This window comes from Mus musculus, chromosome 15, assembly GCF_000001635.26.
Source record: "Mus musculus strain C57BL/6J chromosome 15, GRCm38.p6 C57BL/6J".
Lineage (NCBI taxonomy): Eukaryota > Metazoa > Chordata > Mammalia > Rodentia > Muridae > Mus > Mus musculus.
Genome location: NC_000081.6, coordinates 35396924 through 35417932, shown reverse-complemented (window position 1 = coordinate 35417932; position 21009 = coordinate 35396924). Strand labels below are relative to the sequence as shown.

Below are 21009 nucleotides of genomic sequence, written 5' to 3'. Positions count from 1 at the left end.
TCAGCTACAGCTAGAATATCCTATAATCTTCCTGGTAACTTTTAGAGCATTCAGTCAGCTCTCAGCACAAAGCAGAGCAGGGAATCTGAGTCTTTGCTGAGAGAGGCTCAGCCTAACTTGCTGCAAAGAATGGACCAAGATCTAATTGGAAGCCATCTGCGATGGCTCTGTACCTGACAAGTTCTGAAGCACATGTGCACATGGCCTAAACATTTTATGACAGCAAATAAGACTGAAGATGTATATTCCACAAGCACTACCACATGGTCAGTAGTAACAGCAATGTCAACACTAGAATTACCTGGTGGTAAGTCAGGGTCTGCAGGAGCAGCCTGCTGAATTCTTCGGGGTTTTATGGATGATTTTGTGTTCTCAGCAGTGCTACGGTTGGTAGAATTAGAACCACAGCTTTCATGGTCATCCTATTTTTATTTTAAAGGAAAAAGAAACACTGATCACATTCAAGAACTAGGACATTTTGGTCAGCATATGAATTTATAATTACTAAAAGTGGTTAGCTCTGACAGTCTATGTAACCAATTTTCAAATTTTACATTTGCAAACAGCACTTAACAATAATTAATTTCAGGTCTGAGGAGATGCTCAGCAGTTAACAGCACTTGATACATAACATGAGGACTGTGAATCTCAGCCTACACCTGACAGGCCAAACATGGTGCTGCACACACGTGAAACCCCAGCACAGAGCAAAGAAGAGACTGAAAGATCAATGGTGCTTCATGACAGCCAATCTAGCCAAAAACTACAAGCTCCAAGTTTACCAAGAAACCACCAAAGGAATAAGGTGGAGTGAAAAAAAGAACATGCATTACCCTCCAATGTATACACCACACACACACACACTCTATCTTAAAGCTTCTTTCTTTAGCTGGTACCAAAACAAATTATCTGACAAATATCCAAAAAGTTCTTATTTATGGCTTTACAAAACTATATGACTATTAACAGAAAATGTTTAATGATTTTCATAACCAAACACAAAATAAATGGAATTAATGAACAGCTTATATGTTAAAATTCTAATTATTTAGAATCAAGTAGTCAGTTATTTATCTTTAGTTATTATTAATGTCACAATTCTTATAATTTTTGCATCCGACTTAACAATGCTTACTAAATTGTTATTGGTATTAGATATAAAACTTACACTGGTTTGATATGGATATTGTTAAAATTTAAGTTGCATATTTTTATTTAGCTCCCTATTTATAAAATTCAAATGAGTATTAATTTTATGTCCTACATTAACACTTATATAACTGTTATATGTCTAAATTGGTGGACTTATTTCCTAAGGTAAATTGGTTATGCCTATCCTGAAGGATTTCAAAAATCTATCAAAAACACATGTAACTAGTTCCATGCACTATTTTTTTCTTTATTTTATTAAAAGTAACAGAAGACAGTGGGTCCATTTGAGAAAACATGGTAAGCTGAACCTTAACATTCACTACACACACATACATACTAATTAAATGTAAAAGGAAACAGATATAAGAAAAAATAGCTAAATAAAGTATTCTCAACTCATTATTCTCTTTTAAAGAATAAAAGTACACACTTTTAACCTACAACATGCAAACAGGTCATGAGAAAAGTACCCACACAAAGGTTAAATGATAATGCCCTACCCTGCCATCACTTCACTACTCAATTATTACTATGACATTTATAATAATGGGGAGAAAGTTACTTTTTATTTCACACACAAAAATAAAGATTTAAAACAAAAAACAATTGCTAAATTTGCTGATCTAATTGTACTAGGAGCAAGTAAAAAGTATGAAAAGACGTTTTACATAGAACGGTGACTCAGCAAAGCTGTTAGGCTAGAACCCCTGCTCTTCCCCCTGCATAAGCTGGAAAACCCTCTCTGCCCTGCTTCCCCTACTCAGCACACACAGAGAAAACTCAAGCTAACCAACCAGTCATCATCACTCCTCCTCTCCATGTTTCCAGCAATCCACCCAAGAGTGCCCTCCAGGGGCTCAGTTTTTGACCACATATGGTCACAATCCCAGCTCCTAGCTGACACACCATCACTACTCACCTAATCTCTATAAAACCCCGTGTGACTTCACTGACCTCCACCTGTGAGATTGGTGAACCCACCAGAGAGCTGCCTTCTGATAAACCTGAATTTACCTACTTTTAATCTAATTTAATCTGGCCTATATCTGTATCACCAAGGGAGAGAAAATGCCTATCAAGCTGCTTTTGCAGAGGACCTGGGTTTGATTCCCAACACCCACATGTCTGCTCACAACTGTCCATAATTCCAGGTGCAGAGGCTCCAACACCCTCTTTTGACCTCTATGGCACCAGGCATGAATGCGGTGCACAATATGCATACAGGAAAAACAACCATATACATGAAATTAAAATAAGTAAATCTCAAATATATATAACAAAATTTCAGCACTGGATATATGGCTCCATGGGTCAAGCACTTGCCACACAAGAGTGAAGACAAGAGTTTGCATTCCCAGCACCTACCAAAAAAACATGTCACCAGGGCAAGGTGACTAGCAGAGTCAGCAAGCCCCAGGTTTAGCAAGAGACCATGCCTCAGTAAATAAACACTACAGCAGCAAAGGAACACAGTTGGCATTAACATCTGGACTCCACACACACACACACACACACACACACACACACACACAACACAGCACCCGCCCACACAAGAGCCACACAAACAATACAAATACGCATAACACACAGATACATTCAATAAAACCAGAGAAAATCCTTATTCAGTAACACAAGAGAAATATACCCCAATAAAAGGTGAGACTTTTACAACAAAGGATAACCTCAGATACTAGTAACACATTAGGGAAGATATTGTCTAAAACTTCCTATACACAAAAGCCAAATTACTGGACATCATAAACAAAGGCAACCTGCAAAAAACTTTTGTTCATTTTTAAGATAATGCATAATAATTCCACAGTGTTTCATTCTACAAAACAACATAATCAGTCTTTACAATGGCATCTTCTGTTAGCTGGGGTTATGCTTCAGACCTCAAATACTTGAAGCCTACTACTATGACCAAACCTAACTATAATTACCCTTAGTTCAAAAAAATAAACTCAAAATGCCCAGTTAGATACTTCTGCACAATATTAACATTAAAAGCACATTATTAATTTTTGAAACATGTGTTTGCCTTAAAAGCCCAGAAGTAAAACATGTTCATCAACAAGATGTGAAAAAAATCATACATGAACTGCCAAAAATAGCATAATTATGAAAATATTTAACACTGAAACCATTTGCAATCACAACCTGTATCAGATCACAGTGATGTCACAATGAGCCTTCCAGCCAAAAGCCACTCGATGCCACCACAGTCCAATAAATCTGGTGTACAAGAGACGGCAAACATTTTAAAGCAAAAGAAGTTACTTTTATATTTATAATGTTATTAGAAGCAAAAGGGAATATGGTAGACTAAATGAGTTTCCACTGAGTTTAAAACGAATGATGCATATGCGCAAGCACGCGCGCACACACACACTGTTAATAAAGCTTCTCTAGAGAACTACATTGTTATTACTGGAAAGACAAAAGCAAACTTAATACACTTAACAATAAACTTGAAATTTTAGTATGTATACAAATGGGCATTAATCATGATACTCAAAGAAATACATGCTATGAAACAAGCATTACCAAATGTGTGAATACTTCTTTCTTTACTGTAGTTAAGAAGCTGTGATTATATACATATTATAATTAGGTAAGAATCATTTTGGTAATTAGAATTTGTTTTGACTTCAACTATATTTTTAAATGTCTCAATTGCAAGTAGGCTTCTAGTCATATTCTGCCCAATCTAATCAAATAAAAAATGAAGCAAAAGTAAAACTATGAAATAGCCCGGCAGTGATGGTGCAAACTTTTAATCCCAGCTCTTGGGAGACAGAGGCAGGCGGATTTCTGAGTTTGAGGCCAGCCCGGTCTACAGAGTGAGTTCCAGGACAGCCAGGGTTACAAAAAGAAACCCGGTCTTTAAAAAAAAAAACAAATAAACAAACAAACTATGAAATAAATGTACTATATACTAAAACTAGAATTGCTTCCATCATTATTTTTTAATTCATCTTGTGGTTTTCCACCAGTAGGAATTTCTTTGGAATATTACAAATTTTTATTCAATGAAAACCTTCAACTTCAAATAAAGGAAACCATGTTCTCAAAAATACTTGTCAGAATATTTAAGATAACATTTAACCCCAAAACATTACATTTTTATCTCTCTTATTTTGGGTTTCAATTTTTCCAAAATGTCTGGAAAGCATATTTCATTGTAAAAGAATGTTTTCTCTTGGGGATCACATATTTCTGAAAATACTGCCCTGTGCTCCTCATTAAACAAGCAAGAATGTATTTCTTCCCAACAGAGGGAAAAGAGGCCAGTACTGAATGCAAATAGATCATTACTCTCATCAGACAAACCACGGCTCTAGGTAGCAGACTGTACCCTTGGCCTTTACAGGTCTAGTCAACTAAAGCTTGAAACCATCAATTAGCAAATTCACAAAGTTGAGATAAGATTGAAGGCAAAACTTAAAATAATTAACTGGATCACTATAAAAACAACAACAAATTAAAATACAAAAAGGAGTTGAAGAGAGAAACTGAATAGTGGAATGAAGAAGTGATGTGCACTGAGCTTTTCTGACTCGGTGAGCAGAAAAGGCTGGGAGCTCACCCAGCTATAATCCTGAGACACTGAAAGGATCTTGGAAATAAACTAATACAAGCCTCAAACATTCATTTCACCCTCTCAGGTAATAAGTATTGTGGTAATTCTCAGATTGTAAGGAGTCTCAGTGAGCACTACTACCCCTCAGAGAGCCAGAGAGCAGAAGGGAACTCCGTTACATGCTTGGGAGTACAAAACAGAACGAGGGGAGAGAATTTACTAATCCTCATGACAAATATGAGAACTGTGGAGCTTAGAGATAGCTCTGAAGTTAAGAGCACTTGCAGCTATTTCAGAGAACAAGAGTTCAGTTCCCAGCACCCACATCAGGTAGCTCACAGCAGCCTATAACTCCAGCCCTGAGTGATCGGACACCGCCTTCTGGCCTCCAGAGTCACACATACATATGCACAGAAAGACACACACACACACACACACACACACACACAAATAAAAATAACTTTTAAAGTGGAAATATCTGGCTTACCCCCTACATACTGAGAGCTGTATCAAACTTAATTCATGGGTTAGAAGCTTAAGATCAAAATTCATGTAGTGATATTTAAGCATAAAACAATTAGATTTAGATGAGGTCATGATGATGAGACCCATGTGTTGTAGTTAATGCCCAGTTCTGCCTCCCAGCCCCATGCTCCCAGGCCCACCTTACTTAGGAATGGTACCACCTACAGTGGGGTGGGCCTGCCCACATCAATCAATAATCAGGAAAATGCCCCCAGAGAAACTCCCACAGGCCCATCTGCTGGAGGCATTCCTCAATTGAATGCCTTTTGTAGGTGATGCTAGCTGAGTTGACAAAAGCCAGTACAACTGCTTGTCATACAAGGAGCTGACCTGAGTTTAGATTCCCAGCACCCACATAAAAAGCTGACAGCGGTCCCAGTGATTGGGGGCAAAGACAGGCTGATCTCTGGCTGGACAGAATAGCCAAATCTGCCAAGCTCCAGGTTCAGCAGAAGATTGTCTCTCATAAAATAAAGTGGAGAGCATCCCAGAAGAGACAAAACTTCACCTCTGACCTCAAAAACACAAGCACAAGTGAGTGCACCTGTATACATACACATGCATACATGAACACACACAAGGGGTTATAAATATTCACAACCGTTTCTAAAACAAAATATTTAAACTCTGAAACTGATTCAATTCCCTTTCTCATTACTCTTATGCCATTCCCTCACCCCAAAGGACCATCTGTTTTTAATGCCCCAATGCAACCAATGACTCTCCTACATTCTCAGGATCCAAAAGACAGTGGGCTGTGATCTGACTTCAATATCCACTCTAACTTTGAAAATGATGCTGATGAGGCCTGCTAATTTCAAGCTTGAAAAACAGATTTGAAATGGATTCTGGTTGTCAGGTGACACAGACTTGTGATGTTTTGCTGAAGCAAGACCAGAGAAAGGACACATGTTTAGAGAGAGTGTAAATAGGACTCAACAGTGCCGGGCACTTGGATAGCTAGCCTAGCCGTGTTTCATTGGTCTCCAGTCTTAACTGATCTTCACTTTGTTGAGAGAGGCACAGCACATTTCTCCTGGCTTTCTGGCTGGTTCTGGCCACTCCCACTGGCTCCTGTCGATTTGGCAGAGGAGGCACTAGCTCTTTCGGATGGATTATGCCACCACTGCTGATTCATGTTTGGTGACACTCTTTGAATTGGACTGTTAGTATCCTGACAACAGAGATTGGAATCGCCCCAAGGAACTACTGCTAAACAGGTTCATATCCCCTTGTCCTATATACCATATTTTCTCCCTACCTTTGAATGGTGGGCTAGAAAGGGGGCTCAAACCTTTATTAAACTACTTTAATAAATCTAAAGTTTTAAAAAAATTCTAAGCCTACACAGGTGCTTGATTGTGAATTGGATATGAAAATATTTCTTCTTAAACTCCATAGGAAAATAAATAAAACTTGAGACATGTGATTCATGTAATTTATGTCAAATAGCCCAAAGAGTTGTTTGTGAGCTTTGAAACCTGGGGCTAAGAACATAGCAGAACAGGCCAGGACATGCCCGGGCAGGATATGTCCTGACTGGCCTAGTGCCTCCCTATCTCCCGCCCTTCTGATAGTCTGTTGATGTTTAAATGGACCAATCATGTGAAACCGCGCCAATTCCTCCCCAGCCCCACCCCCTTTTCTATAAAAACCCCTAGCTTCCAAGCCTCGTGGTCGAAACCACTGTCTCCTGTGTGAGATAAGTTTCGAACCGGAGCTCCGCCATATGGCTCCACCATGTGGTCAACACCTCTGTCTCCTGCGGGAGATATGTGTCAGCCCGGAGCTCCGTCATTAAACTACCTCATGCTTTTACATCAAGATGGTCGTTTGTTCGTGATTCTTGGGTGCACGACGAACGAGAATTGAGTGGGGGTTTCCCCACTAGGTTCTTTCACATACTATCCTGGGGGTGGGGTGAGTTTTCCTGAAGAATGTAATTTTAAGTAAAATATTAAAAGTTAAAGGGCATTTCCAGAAGGTATATCTTACTACCAAATATAACTATATAGGAAAGGAGACAGATAAAGATTCAGGCCAGGCGGTGGTGGTTCACGCCTTTAATCCCAAAACTTGGGAGGCAGAGGCAGGTGGATTTCTGAGCTCAAGGCCAGCCTGGTCTACAAAGTGAGTTCCAGGACAGCTAGGGCTACACAGAGAAATGCTGTCTCAAAAAAACCAAAAAAGATAAAGATTCAGGATTTGTCTAAGTAAGTCCCAGTATTTTTTTAGGTTTCCAATACAAAGAAAAGGATTTGCTCTCCTGGTAATGTGGCTGAGTAACCAAATGGAACAGTGAAGGAAAAGAAACGCTAGCAACAAAGTACAAAGGGAATTTTGAGCAAGGCTCAAGTGGTGGGTGAGAATGAAGATGAAACATGGCTCTGCTTGGGATCCAGAGGTTACCAGAAATGGAAAGAGGATTCAAATGGTCATACAAACACTGACATGGATGGAGGGACCCCACTTTTCCTAAGGATATTTAGCTAGGGATTAAGTAACTGGGAATATCAATTCCATGCTTGATAGGCCTTCACTGTAAGGACCTTTCAATGTTTTTTCTTTAGTCTAAGCCAGTGGTTCTTTGCCTGTCTCCCTTGGGGATAACATGACCCTTTCTCAAGGATCACCTAAGACCACTGGAAAACACAGATATTCATATTATAATTCATAACAGTAGCAATTACAATTATAAAGTAACGATAAAAATAACTTTATGGTTGGGGGTCATCACAACATCACAACTTTATTAAAGAGGTGAAGCATTAGAAAGGTTGAGAACCATTGGTCTAAGCTGTTAGGAGGAGCCACTTAATTGACATCTGTACCCAGCCTGGTACAAGGAAGGATCTACCAATGAAGCAGTCTCTTCACTGACAATCAGTTGTTTTAAACACTCCACAGTCATCCTGAGGAAAATCCTCTCCAGCCTCCAGGACTGCTGAAATCAGATGTCTGCAGCCATGACCATTCTGAAGGCCTTGCTCTAGTCAACACACAGGCTTAAGAAGACACCAAGCATTATACCTCAGTGAATGCTAAACGACCCTGCTCAACCTTCAGTTTTTCTTCCCCCAGGTCAGAAGCAAAAGCCTCTCATCAGAGACTAAGAAAAAAATCTTGTGATGTAAGTGCCATGTGAGGCTTATGACTGATTCATGATCAAAGCTTGTCAATAGTGAATATGTACAGCTTATGATAAAACTGGAAAGTGTACACATGAGAAGGCCATGCATGACTGTTAGAAATTGTAAGGGTAATATAAACCCCATTTGTCTCCATTTTGAGGACCAGGCCTGATTTCAAAAAAGGCCATAAGACACCAGCTTCAGAAATAGACCAGAAACTAAGTCATAAGATGCTACATCCACTCCAGTAGTGACAAGCGCGACAGGCCCTGAAAACCTGAGCACTGTCCCAAGGCGAAAAGTTCACAGAAACTTAGTCTCCTGGAATCGTGGCATCCTGTATAAAGAATGCTCCAATGTCCTTGCTTTAGTTGGTAAACAGATCTGTGTGCTCTCCCTTAATATTGCTTTATTACAAGTGCTCCTAAGGATTGATATTTTCACATATAGCTAAGTTAGATTCTAGGCAGTCCATGATCCAACCTTGGGCAAGGATAGCTAAATCACTGCCCTATGCAGGAATTTACCATTATCTAGGAAAAAGGAAGTTTGTGACCTAAGGAGAAGCAAGAGTAGATACTTAGAACTATAGATAGCTGAGTTACACCCATAAACAAGTATTTACAATGGCCTAGGGGGAAGGTGGACTAAACAATAGACTATAAGAGTAGGAACTACGGCAAGGGCACGAAGCCTAGTTTAAGCTCTAGTTATATGGATATCACAGTATCTGTTTGAGGGTTAAAAATGGGATCCCACATCCAGCCCAGGGCGAGGCGGGATGTGGAAGTCTGACTGTGCCCAGGGACCCCACGCTGCCGCTCTAGGGGTGGGGAAGTCCCTGCAGAAATACTGGAGTTGGCTTGGGGTCCCTGGGCCTACACAGAGGCCAAGGAGTCCTGGTTCTCAGGCTCTCGGACATCCCAGAGGCAGCTGTAAGCAGCAAAAGAGCTGAGAACAGAGTGGGGGCCAAGAGGAAAAGGGCAGGAGGTGAGAGCGCTCTGGCTGGATCCCTGGGGAGGAGAGTCCTTAGCTTGGTCAGGGCAGACAGCTTAGCTCAGTGGCTGGCAGCCATGGCTGGAGTGCAGGGAGGCCTCCCATCAGGAGGTTAGACTCACTCATTAGGGGAGGACCTGCTCCATTGCTCCAGCATGGCAGTCCATGGTTTTAAGGTGTTTATTGAAGAAAGACAAAGAGAAGGAGAGAGTAGGGAAGTAGAGGCCAGCCATGGCCACATGGAGAGAGGGGTGAAAGGAAGGTGGGGATAGGGGGAGCAAGAGGGAAAGAAGGCAAGAGAAAAGCAAGCAGGAAGCAGGAGTAAGAGTAAGAGAGAGGAGGGGACAAGCAGCCCCTTTTATAGTGAGCCAGGCCTACCTGGCTGTTGCCAGGTAACTGTGGGGATGGAGTCCAGACAGAATACCAGGAGCTTGTGGTGTTGCCTACATGACTGATGGCCACAGAATTATGGAGCTGGGGCCTCGCTCATATCAGGAGCCTAGTGTCTGAGAGCGTGTGGCAAATTTGCTTCCATCCCTTACAGATTAATCTGCTGGGTCTCCAGGGTTTAAACCTAGCTCGACTAGAAAACAGGCTGCCTTTCACGGTCCCACATCTGTTAATCTAACATTTAGCTTTCTAAATCATGTCTTATCATAATATTAATATAACATATACAGTAACTTGTCAATAAAGTATCAACTCAAATATATATAAAGTCTAATATTTAATAATCATCAATATAGAAATTCCTATGGCATTTTTACTTATAATTTATATGGAATTAATGAAATTTTTAAATAATTATATAACTTTAAAACAAGACTTTTGCTGTAAAAAGGCAGGCACTACATGCTCAGAGTTTGCCACTTCTACTCACCTGTGCTGCTGAAGTATGAGTTCATTCCCACACAGCAGCAATCAAATAAATATGGTTACGTCTTAAAACTCTCATTTACAAAACAAGCCATGGGCTTAAGTTCTGAGATTGATGGTGACCAGTATTCTAAGCCATTTGTCTTCATTTCAAATGTACAAAATAACTATAATTCAAGCTGAAGACATTTGGTAAAATACTGATTTGACTTTATTATCCAAGCAAAAACTTCAGAGCATAAATAAACACACCTAACTTAAGAGAATCTGTAAGAGCAGATGGGAGGGGTCAAACTTCCTGACTGACAAAAGCAATACCAATGAAACACGCACTCTCCCCTCAGCTTTGCTCTAGCAAGAGCAAAGGCTTACTAAGGCAGAGACAAGGTAGAGTCAGCTAAATACAGGCAGGGTCCACATCTGTAACATCTGGAGGCTGAATAGAAGGATGTAACCTTAAGTCAAGCCTGGGCTATATGGTGAGTTCCAAACCAACCATGGTTCCTCAGTGAGTCTAAGACTCAAAAGTAAATTAGCAGTCAATAAAGAGAATAAAGATTCCAGTGACTCAAGAAAAAAAGCAAACTATAAATACTTCTAGAAAGAAATAATATATACAATTGCCTATAATCCAAAACTGTGTTTTAAACATACAGATAAGTAAAAGCAAAAACCTGTCCACTGTCTGGCCAACATCCTAAGATCAAAGAGTAACAGAGGAAAGAGATAAGAGTGCAGTCAAAAAAAAAATCATATGCATCTAGTAAGCATGCATAATCTCAAGAAGGAGAAGTGGAGAGCTGGGAAGCCAGCTGGGAGCCAGCATCTGCTTAGCATTCTGAAGGCTCTGAAACGGATTCTCAATACAATCATCAACTAATCTATAACACAAATGCAGAGTGCTTAGTAGGAAGGTAGAAAAAGATGTATTTCAAGTAAATTTTCAACAAAATTGTTCTCTCAACAATATTACTGAAACCAACTGATCCACTAAAGACTTTAAATAACTGAAGTAAAATCAGAAACATCAAATTATATATTATAGTACTATTAGCAGGCATAAAATGTATATGTTTTCAGATAATAATGATTCATTTCTTCTTCTTCTTCTTTTTTTTAATGAAGGGGACTTTGGCTCCTAAAAGCAAAAGCATAATTTTTACTACATTCTTGTTTGATTTAATAAGGAATCCTTATTCAGTAGTTAACAATTCTCTAACATTTACTCTAGAGTATCCATATATATGCAAATATTTTAAGCAATGATTTAAAAAAGGTCTAAATAATCTTTAACTCTAAAGAGAAAATGTATACTAAAGAATAAAAAATTAAATACAACACTTATTTTTGAGAGTCTATATTCTCCAATAGTTTAAAGTTTATTTCACTTAAATATAAGAAAGTGATAATATTAATATATTGAGTTTTCTTAAACATGTATCTATTCTTACTGCATTTTCCTTGATGTGTATGAATATCCTCTATTCATAGGAAGCAACACATAAAGAAAACCCTAAAAGTGTTTGGTCCTCTTGTCAAATTGGTATTTGTATTGCTAATGCTACAGTAATTTTGTTTACATAAATAATGGCATTTCTTATCTTCCCTAAACAAATGTGATTTATAGATAAGTAACAGTTTTATTACAAAGGAACCAGTGCCAGCAAGATGGCTCAGTGAGTAAAGCTCTTCCTGCCACGCCTGAGGATCTGAGTTCAGCTCCCAGAGCCAACGTGGTGAGAGAAGGAGAACAAGCCCCTCTAACTGTGCAACATCTAAACAAGCGCCATGGCATGAATGCACCCAAACACACAAACTCACAGACAGCCATGAGTCAGGCAGTAACTGAGGTGGAGCAAGGAGATGGCTCACTGAGTGAAGGGTCTGCCATGCAAGCTTAAGGACCTTAGTTTGAATCCCCAGAACCCGCATAAATCTAGACACTTAGCACACATCTATAATCCTAGTGGGAGGAAGAGACTAGAAAATTCCCAAATCTTAAAGGCAGGCAGCCTAGCACATGCAGGAGCAAAAGACAAAAGAAAAACTGTACTGGCTAGTTTTGTGTCAACTTGACACAGCTGGGGTTATCACAGAGAAAGGAGCTTCAGTTGAGGGAATGCCTCCATGAGATCCAACTCTTAAGGCATTTTCTCAATTAGTGATCAAGGGGGAAAGGCCCCTTGTGGGTGGGACCATCTCTGGGCTGGTAGTCTTGGGTTCTATAAGAGAGCAGGCTGAGCAAGCCGGGGGAGGCAAGCCAGTAAAGAACATCCCTCCATGGCTTCTGCATCGGCTCCTGCTTTCTGACCTGCTTGAGTTCCAGTCCTGACTTCCTTGGTGATGAACAGCAGTATGGAAGTGTAAGCCGAATAAACCCTTTCCTCCCCAACTTGCTTCTTGGTCATGATGTTTGTGCAGGAATAGAAACCCTGACTAAGGCAAATACTTTGTCTCAAATGAGGTAGAACGTGAGGATTGATACCCTAGGTTATCGTATGAATTCCACATGTGCATCACAGCATGTACACAAATATACACATACTCCCAAAACAAGCAAGAAAACAGACACTAAAGTAGAAATCGGAATCTGTGACTGTTAATCTTGCCAATTTGATGGGATCTAGAATCACCATGGAAACAAATCTCTGCCTTGGCTTTCAGGATTTTTTTGGATTGGTGAATTGAAGTAGGGATCAATATGGGTTCAGCCATTCCAAGGGATACGGCGAAGGAGTTCAGAAGGAGAAAGCATCTGAGCACAAGCACTTGGAGCTCTCAGCTCTGATTGCAGACTCAGTGTGCTCAGCTCTGACTGCAGACTCAGTGTGCCCAGCTCTGACTGCAGACTCAGTGTGCTCAGCTCTGACTGCAGACTCAGTGTGTGCAGCTCTGACTGCAGACTCAGTGTGCCCAGCTCTGACTGCAGACTCAGTGTGCTCAGCTCTGACTGCCGACTCAGTGTGCGCAGCTCTGACTGCAGTCTCAGTGTGCCCAGCTCTGACTGCAGACTCAGTGTGCGCAGCTCTGACTGCAGACTCAGTGTGCTCAGCTCTGACTGCAGACTCAGTGTGAGCAGCTCTGACTGCAGACTCAGTGTGCCCAGCCTCTTGGTTCTGCCTCCTCATCTTCCTCACCGAGACAAACTATGTTGTATAAAATGGAAACCCTTCCTTAAGCTACTTTTGTCAAAAATTTTGTTGCAGTAATGAAATAAATAACTAATAGAGATATATTTTTCTTTTAGAAACATATTTACAATGAAATTTAATTTGTTAAAATTTTAGAATAAGATTAAAAATAACTGATAATAAAGGAACTGTGCTAGAAATGGTGGCACATGCTTGCAATCCCAACACTTGGAAGACGATAGCAAGAAGCATAGGAGTTAAAGATCATCCTCAGCCACGCAGTCAAGAGGTTAGATATGCTAAATGAGGCCCTGCATCAAAAATCAGTTAGAATTATACCATATCAAACTTGCAAACATCATTATTCTTGCTCTTTAGAGTTATTTTTAAGCAAAATAGGTTATATAATATAAACAGTGCAGAACCATCAAAGTTCACTGAATTATTACTAAGTGAGTAAAAGGTAGTATATACTACATGGATATACTGTGGAAAAAATTCCACATCCTACAGAGTTCATGACCCTAACAAGAATGATATGTAATTTAAAATATGAATTATCCATTTCCATTTAATATTTCCACACCACAATTGGCCACTAACAAGATTTAAAAAAAGGTAAACGAGAAATAAAAGAGAATGATTATATAACTCAATCCAAAAGAAAACAAGAAAAAAAAAGGTCAAATGGAATATAAAAGACATTAGTTTAAACCTAACCATTTTAAAAAGCACATGAAATATAAACAATCTGAACACTGCAATTAACAGACAGAAATGTAAAGCCCAGCTCCAGGGGCTGGGGCCATGGCTCAGTGTTTACAAACACTGGTTGCTCTTTCTGAGGATCCACATGGTAGCTAACAACCACCTGTAATTCCAGTTCTGGGGGACTTGATGCCCTCTCTGGCCTCTATGAACACACAGCACTCATACACACACACACACACACACACACACACAAATAATAATTTTCAATTTAAAAAAAAAGAAATCTCTACTAAAACAAATCTCAGTTGAGATATAAAGACTTAGTACAATTTCTGAAAACTAAAAAGAAAGTCATGCCAAAATGAGGAAGCTCAGAATGTGAGGACGACTCAGTAGTAAAGGCACTTGCCACCAAGCCAAAGAACCTAAACTCAACATCCAGAATCTACATGATAGAAGAAGAGAACCAATTCCCACACGCTGTCCTCTCACCTCCATTTGTAGGCCACTGGCACGCACATATACACATACACACAAAGACTATAAGCTAGTTTTTAAATTAGTACATTTAAGAAAAGAAATTAACAGGTATCTAGTCATCAGATCTAAGTCAAGGAATTACTGTATATTGATTTTGTGGAACAAACAGAAACAAACAAACAGAAGCTGCAATCTAGGGCCTTGTTATCTTTAGTGGCAAGTAACAATTAGAATGGCATAAAATCAGCAGCAAAGAGGAAATCTGCACCACCAACAAGCCATTAAGTCTCAAACTACAGTACTTTTTTTGCTGAGAGCACTTAGGCATATAAATTATAGCATTCACAGCATGGGACACTGTAAATTAAAGTCACACTGGTCCCCCAAAGTTCACTCATTCATAACACTCTTAGAGAACCATCATGAAAACTACAGCCTTCCTTGATTCTAGCCAAGTATTACGTCTTCTTCAAAAAGCTATAAAAGAATAATAATAAACACATAGCTTTTCAAGATCAAAAAGAATAGGATAAACAAGTACAACACAACTCATAGACTTCTCATTACAGCCAACAGCAGTAAAAACTCCCTCAGCAAGCAAAGGGCAAGTAATTTTGTGGAACCAAGGCAAGTCAAGTCTGATATTCATGCAACAGAACTTTCAAACTTATATGTAACACAAAACTGACAAGACAGATTATAGTTAAAACTGTTGTTGCATGTATATACATTTTTTTCAATTTTTATTAGATTTTCCTTCATTTACATTTCAAACGCATCCTGAAAGTCCCCTATACCCTCCCCCCACCCTGCTCCCCTACCCACCCACTCCCACTTCTTGGCCCTGGCATTCCGCTGAACTGGGGCATATAAAGTTTGCAAGACTAAGGGGCCTCTCTTCCCTATGATGGCTGACTAGGCCATCTTCTGCTACATATGCAGCTAGAGACACAAGCTCTGGGGATACTGGTTAGTTCATATTGTTGTTCCACCTATAGAGTTGTAGACCCCTTCAGCTCCTTGGGTACTTTCTCTAGCTCCTCCATTGGGGGCCCTGTGTTCCATACAATAGATGACTGTGAGCATCCACTTCTGTATTTGCCAGGCACTGGCATAGCCTCACACGAGAGAGCTATATCAGGGTCCTTTCAGCAAAATCTTGCTGGCATATGCAACAGTGTCTGGGTTTGGTGGCTGATTATGGGATGGATTCCTGGATCGGGTAGTCTCTGGATGGTCCATCCTTACATCTTAGCTCCAAACTTTGTCTCTGTAACTCCTTCTATGTAGATACTTTTTAAGTCAGATACTTATAATAAAGTATCACGTTCCAAAGTCTCCCTTCCACTGTTTCTAGACTCCAGACAAAGGAAACATACAGAAAACCATGATTTCTTCCATTCCCAAATTCTTACATTTTCCAAACTATGTTGTATGATCTACATATATTTCACCCATCCAAAGGCTATCTGCTTTGGGTTTTTGTTTTTTTTTTAACTTTTAATCAGATGTGAAATGACACCAAGACCAAGACAACTCTTGCAAAAGAGCATTTTTAATTGTGAGCTTGGTTACAGTTTCATACAGTTAGCCCATTATCATCATGGTGGGAGCTTGGCAGCAGTCATGGAGCTAGAAGAGTTGCTGAAAGCTACATACTGATCCACAGGAAGAAAGAACAACACTGGGCCTAGTGTGGGCTTTTGAAACCACAAAGCTCACCTCAGTGACACACTTTCTCCAACAAGACCACACCTCCTAAATCCTTCTCAAATAGTGCCACTCCCTGGTGACTAAGCATTCAAATAATAGGGGACTATGGGGGCCATTCTCATTCAATTCATTACAACTAAACAATACTTAATGCTAAAATTAATCATTAAACAAATGTTAGTTTTTCCTTAAAAACTTCAATGTACAATGCTGTGGTAGTTTGAATATGCTTGGCCTTGGAAGTGCCACTATTAGGTACGGTCTTGTTGGAGGAAGTGCAGTGACTGTGGGGGTGGCTTTGAGGGCTTGTCTACCCAGTGAGGGGGAAAGTCTTCCATTTGCCTTCAGAACAAGATGTAGAACTCTCAGCTCCTCCAGCGCCATGCCTGCCTGGATATCGCCATGATGATAATAAAATGAACCTCAGAACATATAAGCAAGCCACAATTAAATGTTGTCCTTTATAAGAGTTGCCTTGGTCATGGTGTCTCTTCACAGCAGTAAAACCCTAAGACAAATACCTACTACAGTGGTTTAGTAAAAATGTCCCCCATAGGTCAGATGTTTGAACACTTGGTCCCCAGTTCATGGCACTATTGGAGAGGTTAAGGAGATGTGGCCTCGAGTGTCATTCAAGACAGACTTTGAGAGTTTAGAGATTACACACTACTTTGAGTCCCCTCTCTCACTCTTCTTTATGTCTGCATTTGAACACGTGAGCTCTCCACTTGCCACGCCTCCATAACTGCTCCTGCTTGCCATGCATCCCCTTATGGCCTCTTATCCATCTGGAACTACAAGCTAAAATAAACTTCCTCTCCCCTAAGATGCTCTTGGTCGTGATATTTTATCACAGCAAAAGAAAGCAACTCAGACACCTATCTTCTGTATTATTTTTCAGTGACAGCAATTACTAATTATGTGAGCATGTGAACTTGATAAATCTTTTTTAACAATGCCATAATTCACATCAGTTCCAGAAGCACCCCCTTGAATTCCTGTGCTCACCTCTATAACCTGTTTCCACTTCTCCAAAGCCACTGGCTTAGTTCCATTGGCCTCCTATCATTTTTCTCTAGAATATAACAAAAGGAATGTACTGTTCTCTGCTATCATTTCCTGTAATCCTTCCTACTGTGGATAACCAGGTTACTTCCTACTTTAAAGATGTAATTGAGCTGCTTATCAACTTAAACTCAGTGGCAACAAATAGATGAATGCAAGGTATCACTGTGATGGTTTGTATATGCTTGGCCCAGGGAGTGGCACTGTTAGGAGGTGTGGCCTTGCTAGAGTAAGTGTGTCACTGCAGGCATGGCCTTAAGACCCTCACCCTAGCTGCCTGGAAGTGAGTCCTTCAGAGGAAAATGTAGAACTCTCAGTTCTGCCTACATCATGCCTGCCTAGATGCTGCCATGCTCCTACCTTGATGAAGATGGAATGGACCTCTGGACCTGTAAGCTAGACCAATTAAATATTGTCCTTTATAAGATTTGCCTTGGTCAGTTCACCGCAGTAAAATCCTAACTAAGACAGTCACTGACTGTACATTTAAAAGTGGAATAAAGGCCAGCTTTTAATCCCTGCACCCAGGAGACAGAGGCAGGCAAATTTGTGGAGCACAAGACTGGCCTGGTCTACAAAGGCCATACAGAGCTATAATGTGAAACCCTGTCTTAAAAAAAGACAGAAGGAAGGGAGAGAGGGAGGGAGGGAGACAATAAGTAATATTTTATATATATTTTACTAAAACATAAAATAATCAAGACATTTTATAAAGATCTAGAAATAACCAAAAATAACATGAAAACATGATAGACATCATTAGTTACTGTGAAAATACTAATCAAAAACACAAACAATATCACTCATACTCAGCTGTTATGAAATAAAAAAAAAAAAAAACTGGTTTCATGAATATAAGCTGCCACGCCCACTCCAATGGAGTCTATTTGACAAGTCCAAAAGCTTGGCCACAGTTCTGAGGCAAAAAGTTTCACAGAAACTGGTCTCCTAGAGATCTTGGCATCCCGTAACACAATGTGTTTCAGATTTGTCCCTGCAATAGTCATGGAGGGTCTTGCATGCTTTCCTTCAGTATTGTTTTATTAAAGGTTCCTCCAAGGAATGATTTGACTGATTCAGACAAAATGCCTCCAGGGTTGAAAGAGAGATAGTGAAAGAAATCAAGCATTGCAGTTTACTGAATAAGAATAGAAATCTCAGGGCAAGTTCTACAGAGTAAACTTAGAATTCTCATGACAGTAAGGTATGGCAGACTACATTACATATTAGAAGAAAGTTGGTGAGTTCTCTGACAAATGGAGGTTCCCTACAGATACTTAAAATAACAGTCATATGCAGGAATTTACAATGGTCTAGGAAGAAGGTGGGTTGTGGTTTAAGGAGCAACTAGAGCATTGCATTATTCATGAAAAGGTTAGCAAGAGCTGAAAACCCCTGGTGCAAGTTTTCACAAGGCTCAGAGGAATAGCAGAAGTAAGCACTTACTAAGGGACTTTTGTGACTAGGGTGCGAAATCCTCACCTGGCTCCTACAATAGCTGACTTTAGATAGGGCCACTTTTATCTCAGTTGTAATCACTGCCTGGTTCCTGCCAGTCTTTATGTATGCATTTCTCTGTTTTGTGTAAGGAGTCACTATGCATCGGGATGACATCAATGTATCCTGGCTGATGTATATCACCTATCTTCTTTGTTTTCTTCTGTAATATAAGTCTGATGCTCGCTTTAAGAAATTACAGTCAGGTCCAGCAATTTCTTTTTTTTTTTTCATTTTTTTTATTAGGTATTTTCCTCATTTACATTTTCAATGCTATCCCAAAGGTCCCCCATACCAACCCCCCCAATCCCCTACCCACCCACTCCCCCTTTTTGGCCCTGGCGTTCCCCTTAATGGGGCATATAAAGTTTGCAAGTCCAATGGGCCTCTCTTTGCAGTGATGGCCAACTAGGCCATCTTTTGATACATATGCAGCTAAAGACAAGAGCTCCTGGGTACTGGTTAGTTCATATTGTTGTTCCACCTATAGGGTTGCAGTTCCCTATAGCTCCTTAGGTAATTTCTCTAGCTCCTCCATTAGGGGCCGTGTGACCCATCCAATAGCTGGCTGTGATCATCCACTTCTGTGTTTGCTAGGCCCCGGCATAGTCTCACAAGAGAGAGCTATAACTGGGTCCTTTCAGCGAAATCTTGCTAGTGTATGCAATGGTGTCAGCATTTGGAAGCTGATTATGGGATGGATCCCTGCATATGGCAGTCACTGGATGGTCCATCCTTTTGTCACAGCTCCAAATTTTGTCTCTGTAACTCCTTCTATGGTGTTTTGTTCCCATTTATAAGAAAGGGTAAAGTGTCCACACTTTGGTCTTCGTTCTTCTTGAATTTCATGCGTTTGGCAAGTTGTATCTTATATCTTGGGTATCCTAAGTTTCTGGGCTAATATCCACTTATCAGTGAGTACATATTGTGTGAGTTCCTTTATGATTAGGTTACCTCACTCAGGATGATGCCCTGCAGGTCCATCCATTTGCCTAGGAATTTCATAAATTCATTTTTTTAAATAGCTGAGAAGTATTCCATTGTGTAAATGTACCACATTTTCTGTATCCATTCCTCTGCTGAGGGGCATCTGGGTTCTTTCCAGCTTCTGGCTATTTTAAACAAGGCTGCTATGAACATAGTGGAGCATGTGTTCTTCTAACCGGTTGGGACATCTTCTGGATATATGCACAGGAGAGGTATTGCGGGATCCTCTGGTAGTACAATGTCCAATTTTCTGAGGAACCGCCAGACTGATTTCCAGAGTGGTTGTACAAGCTTGCAATTCCACCAACAATGGAGGAGTGTTCCTCTTTCTCCACATCCACGCCAGCATCTGCTGTCACCTGAATTTTTGATCTTAGCCATTCTGACTGGTGTGAGGTGGAATCTCAGGGTTGTTTTGATTTGCATTTCCCTGATGATTAAGGATGTTGAACATTTTTTCAGGTGTTTCTCTGCCATTCGGTATTCCTCAGGTGAGATTTCTTTGTTCAGCTCTGAGCCCCATTTTTTAATGGGGTTATTTGATTTTCCGGAGTCCACCTTCTTGAGTTCTTTATATATATTGGATATTAGTCCCCTATTCGATTTGGGATAGGTAAAGATCCTTTCCCAATCTGTTGGTGGCCTTTTGTCTTATTGACGGTGTCTTTTGCTTTGCAGAAGCTTTGCAATTTTATGAGGTCCCATTTATCGATTCTTGATCTTACAGCACAAGCCATTGCTGTTCTATTCAGGAATTTTTCCCCTGTACCCATATCTTCGAGGCTTTTCCCTACTTTCTCCTCTATAAGTTTCAGTGTCTCTGATTTTATGTGGAGTTCCTTAATCCACTTAGATTTGACCTTAGTACAAGGAGATAGAAATGGATCAATTCGCATTCTTCTACATGATAACCTCCAGTTGTGCTAGCACCATTTGTTGAAAATGCTGTCTTTTTTACACTGGATGGTTTTAGCTCCCTTGTCAAAGATCAAGTGACCATAGGTGTGTGGGTACATCTCTGGGTCTTCAATTCTGCTCCATTGGTCTACTTATCTGTCACTATACCAGTACCGTGCAGTTTTGATCACAATTGCTCTGTAGTACAGTTTTAGGTCGGGCATGGTGATTCCACCAGAGGTTCTTTTATCCTTGAGAAGAGTTT

The 21009-nt window shown here is 40.2% G+C and overlaps 1 protein-coding gene across 1 annotated transcript in view; it reads right to left on the bottom strand.

Annotated features, from left to right (window-relative positions):
- Positions 1 to 21009, bottom strand: part of Vps13b (vacuolar protein sorting 13B) — a 560112-nt gene that overhangs the window by 513297 nt on the left and 25806 nt on the right. Inside the window, exon 4 of the mRNA NM_177151.4 lies at positions 302 to 422. Within this exon, the coding sequence (NP_796125.2) occupies positions 302 to 422 (121 nt within the window). The remainder of the gene's footprint in view (positions 1 to 301; positions 423 to 21009) is intronic.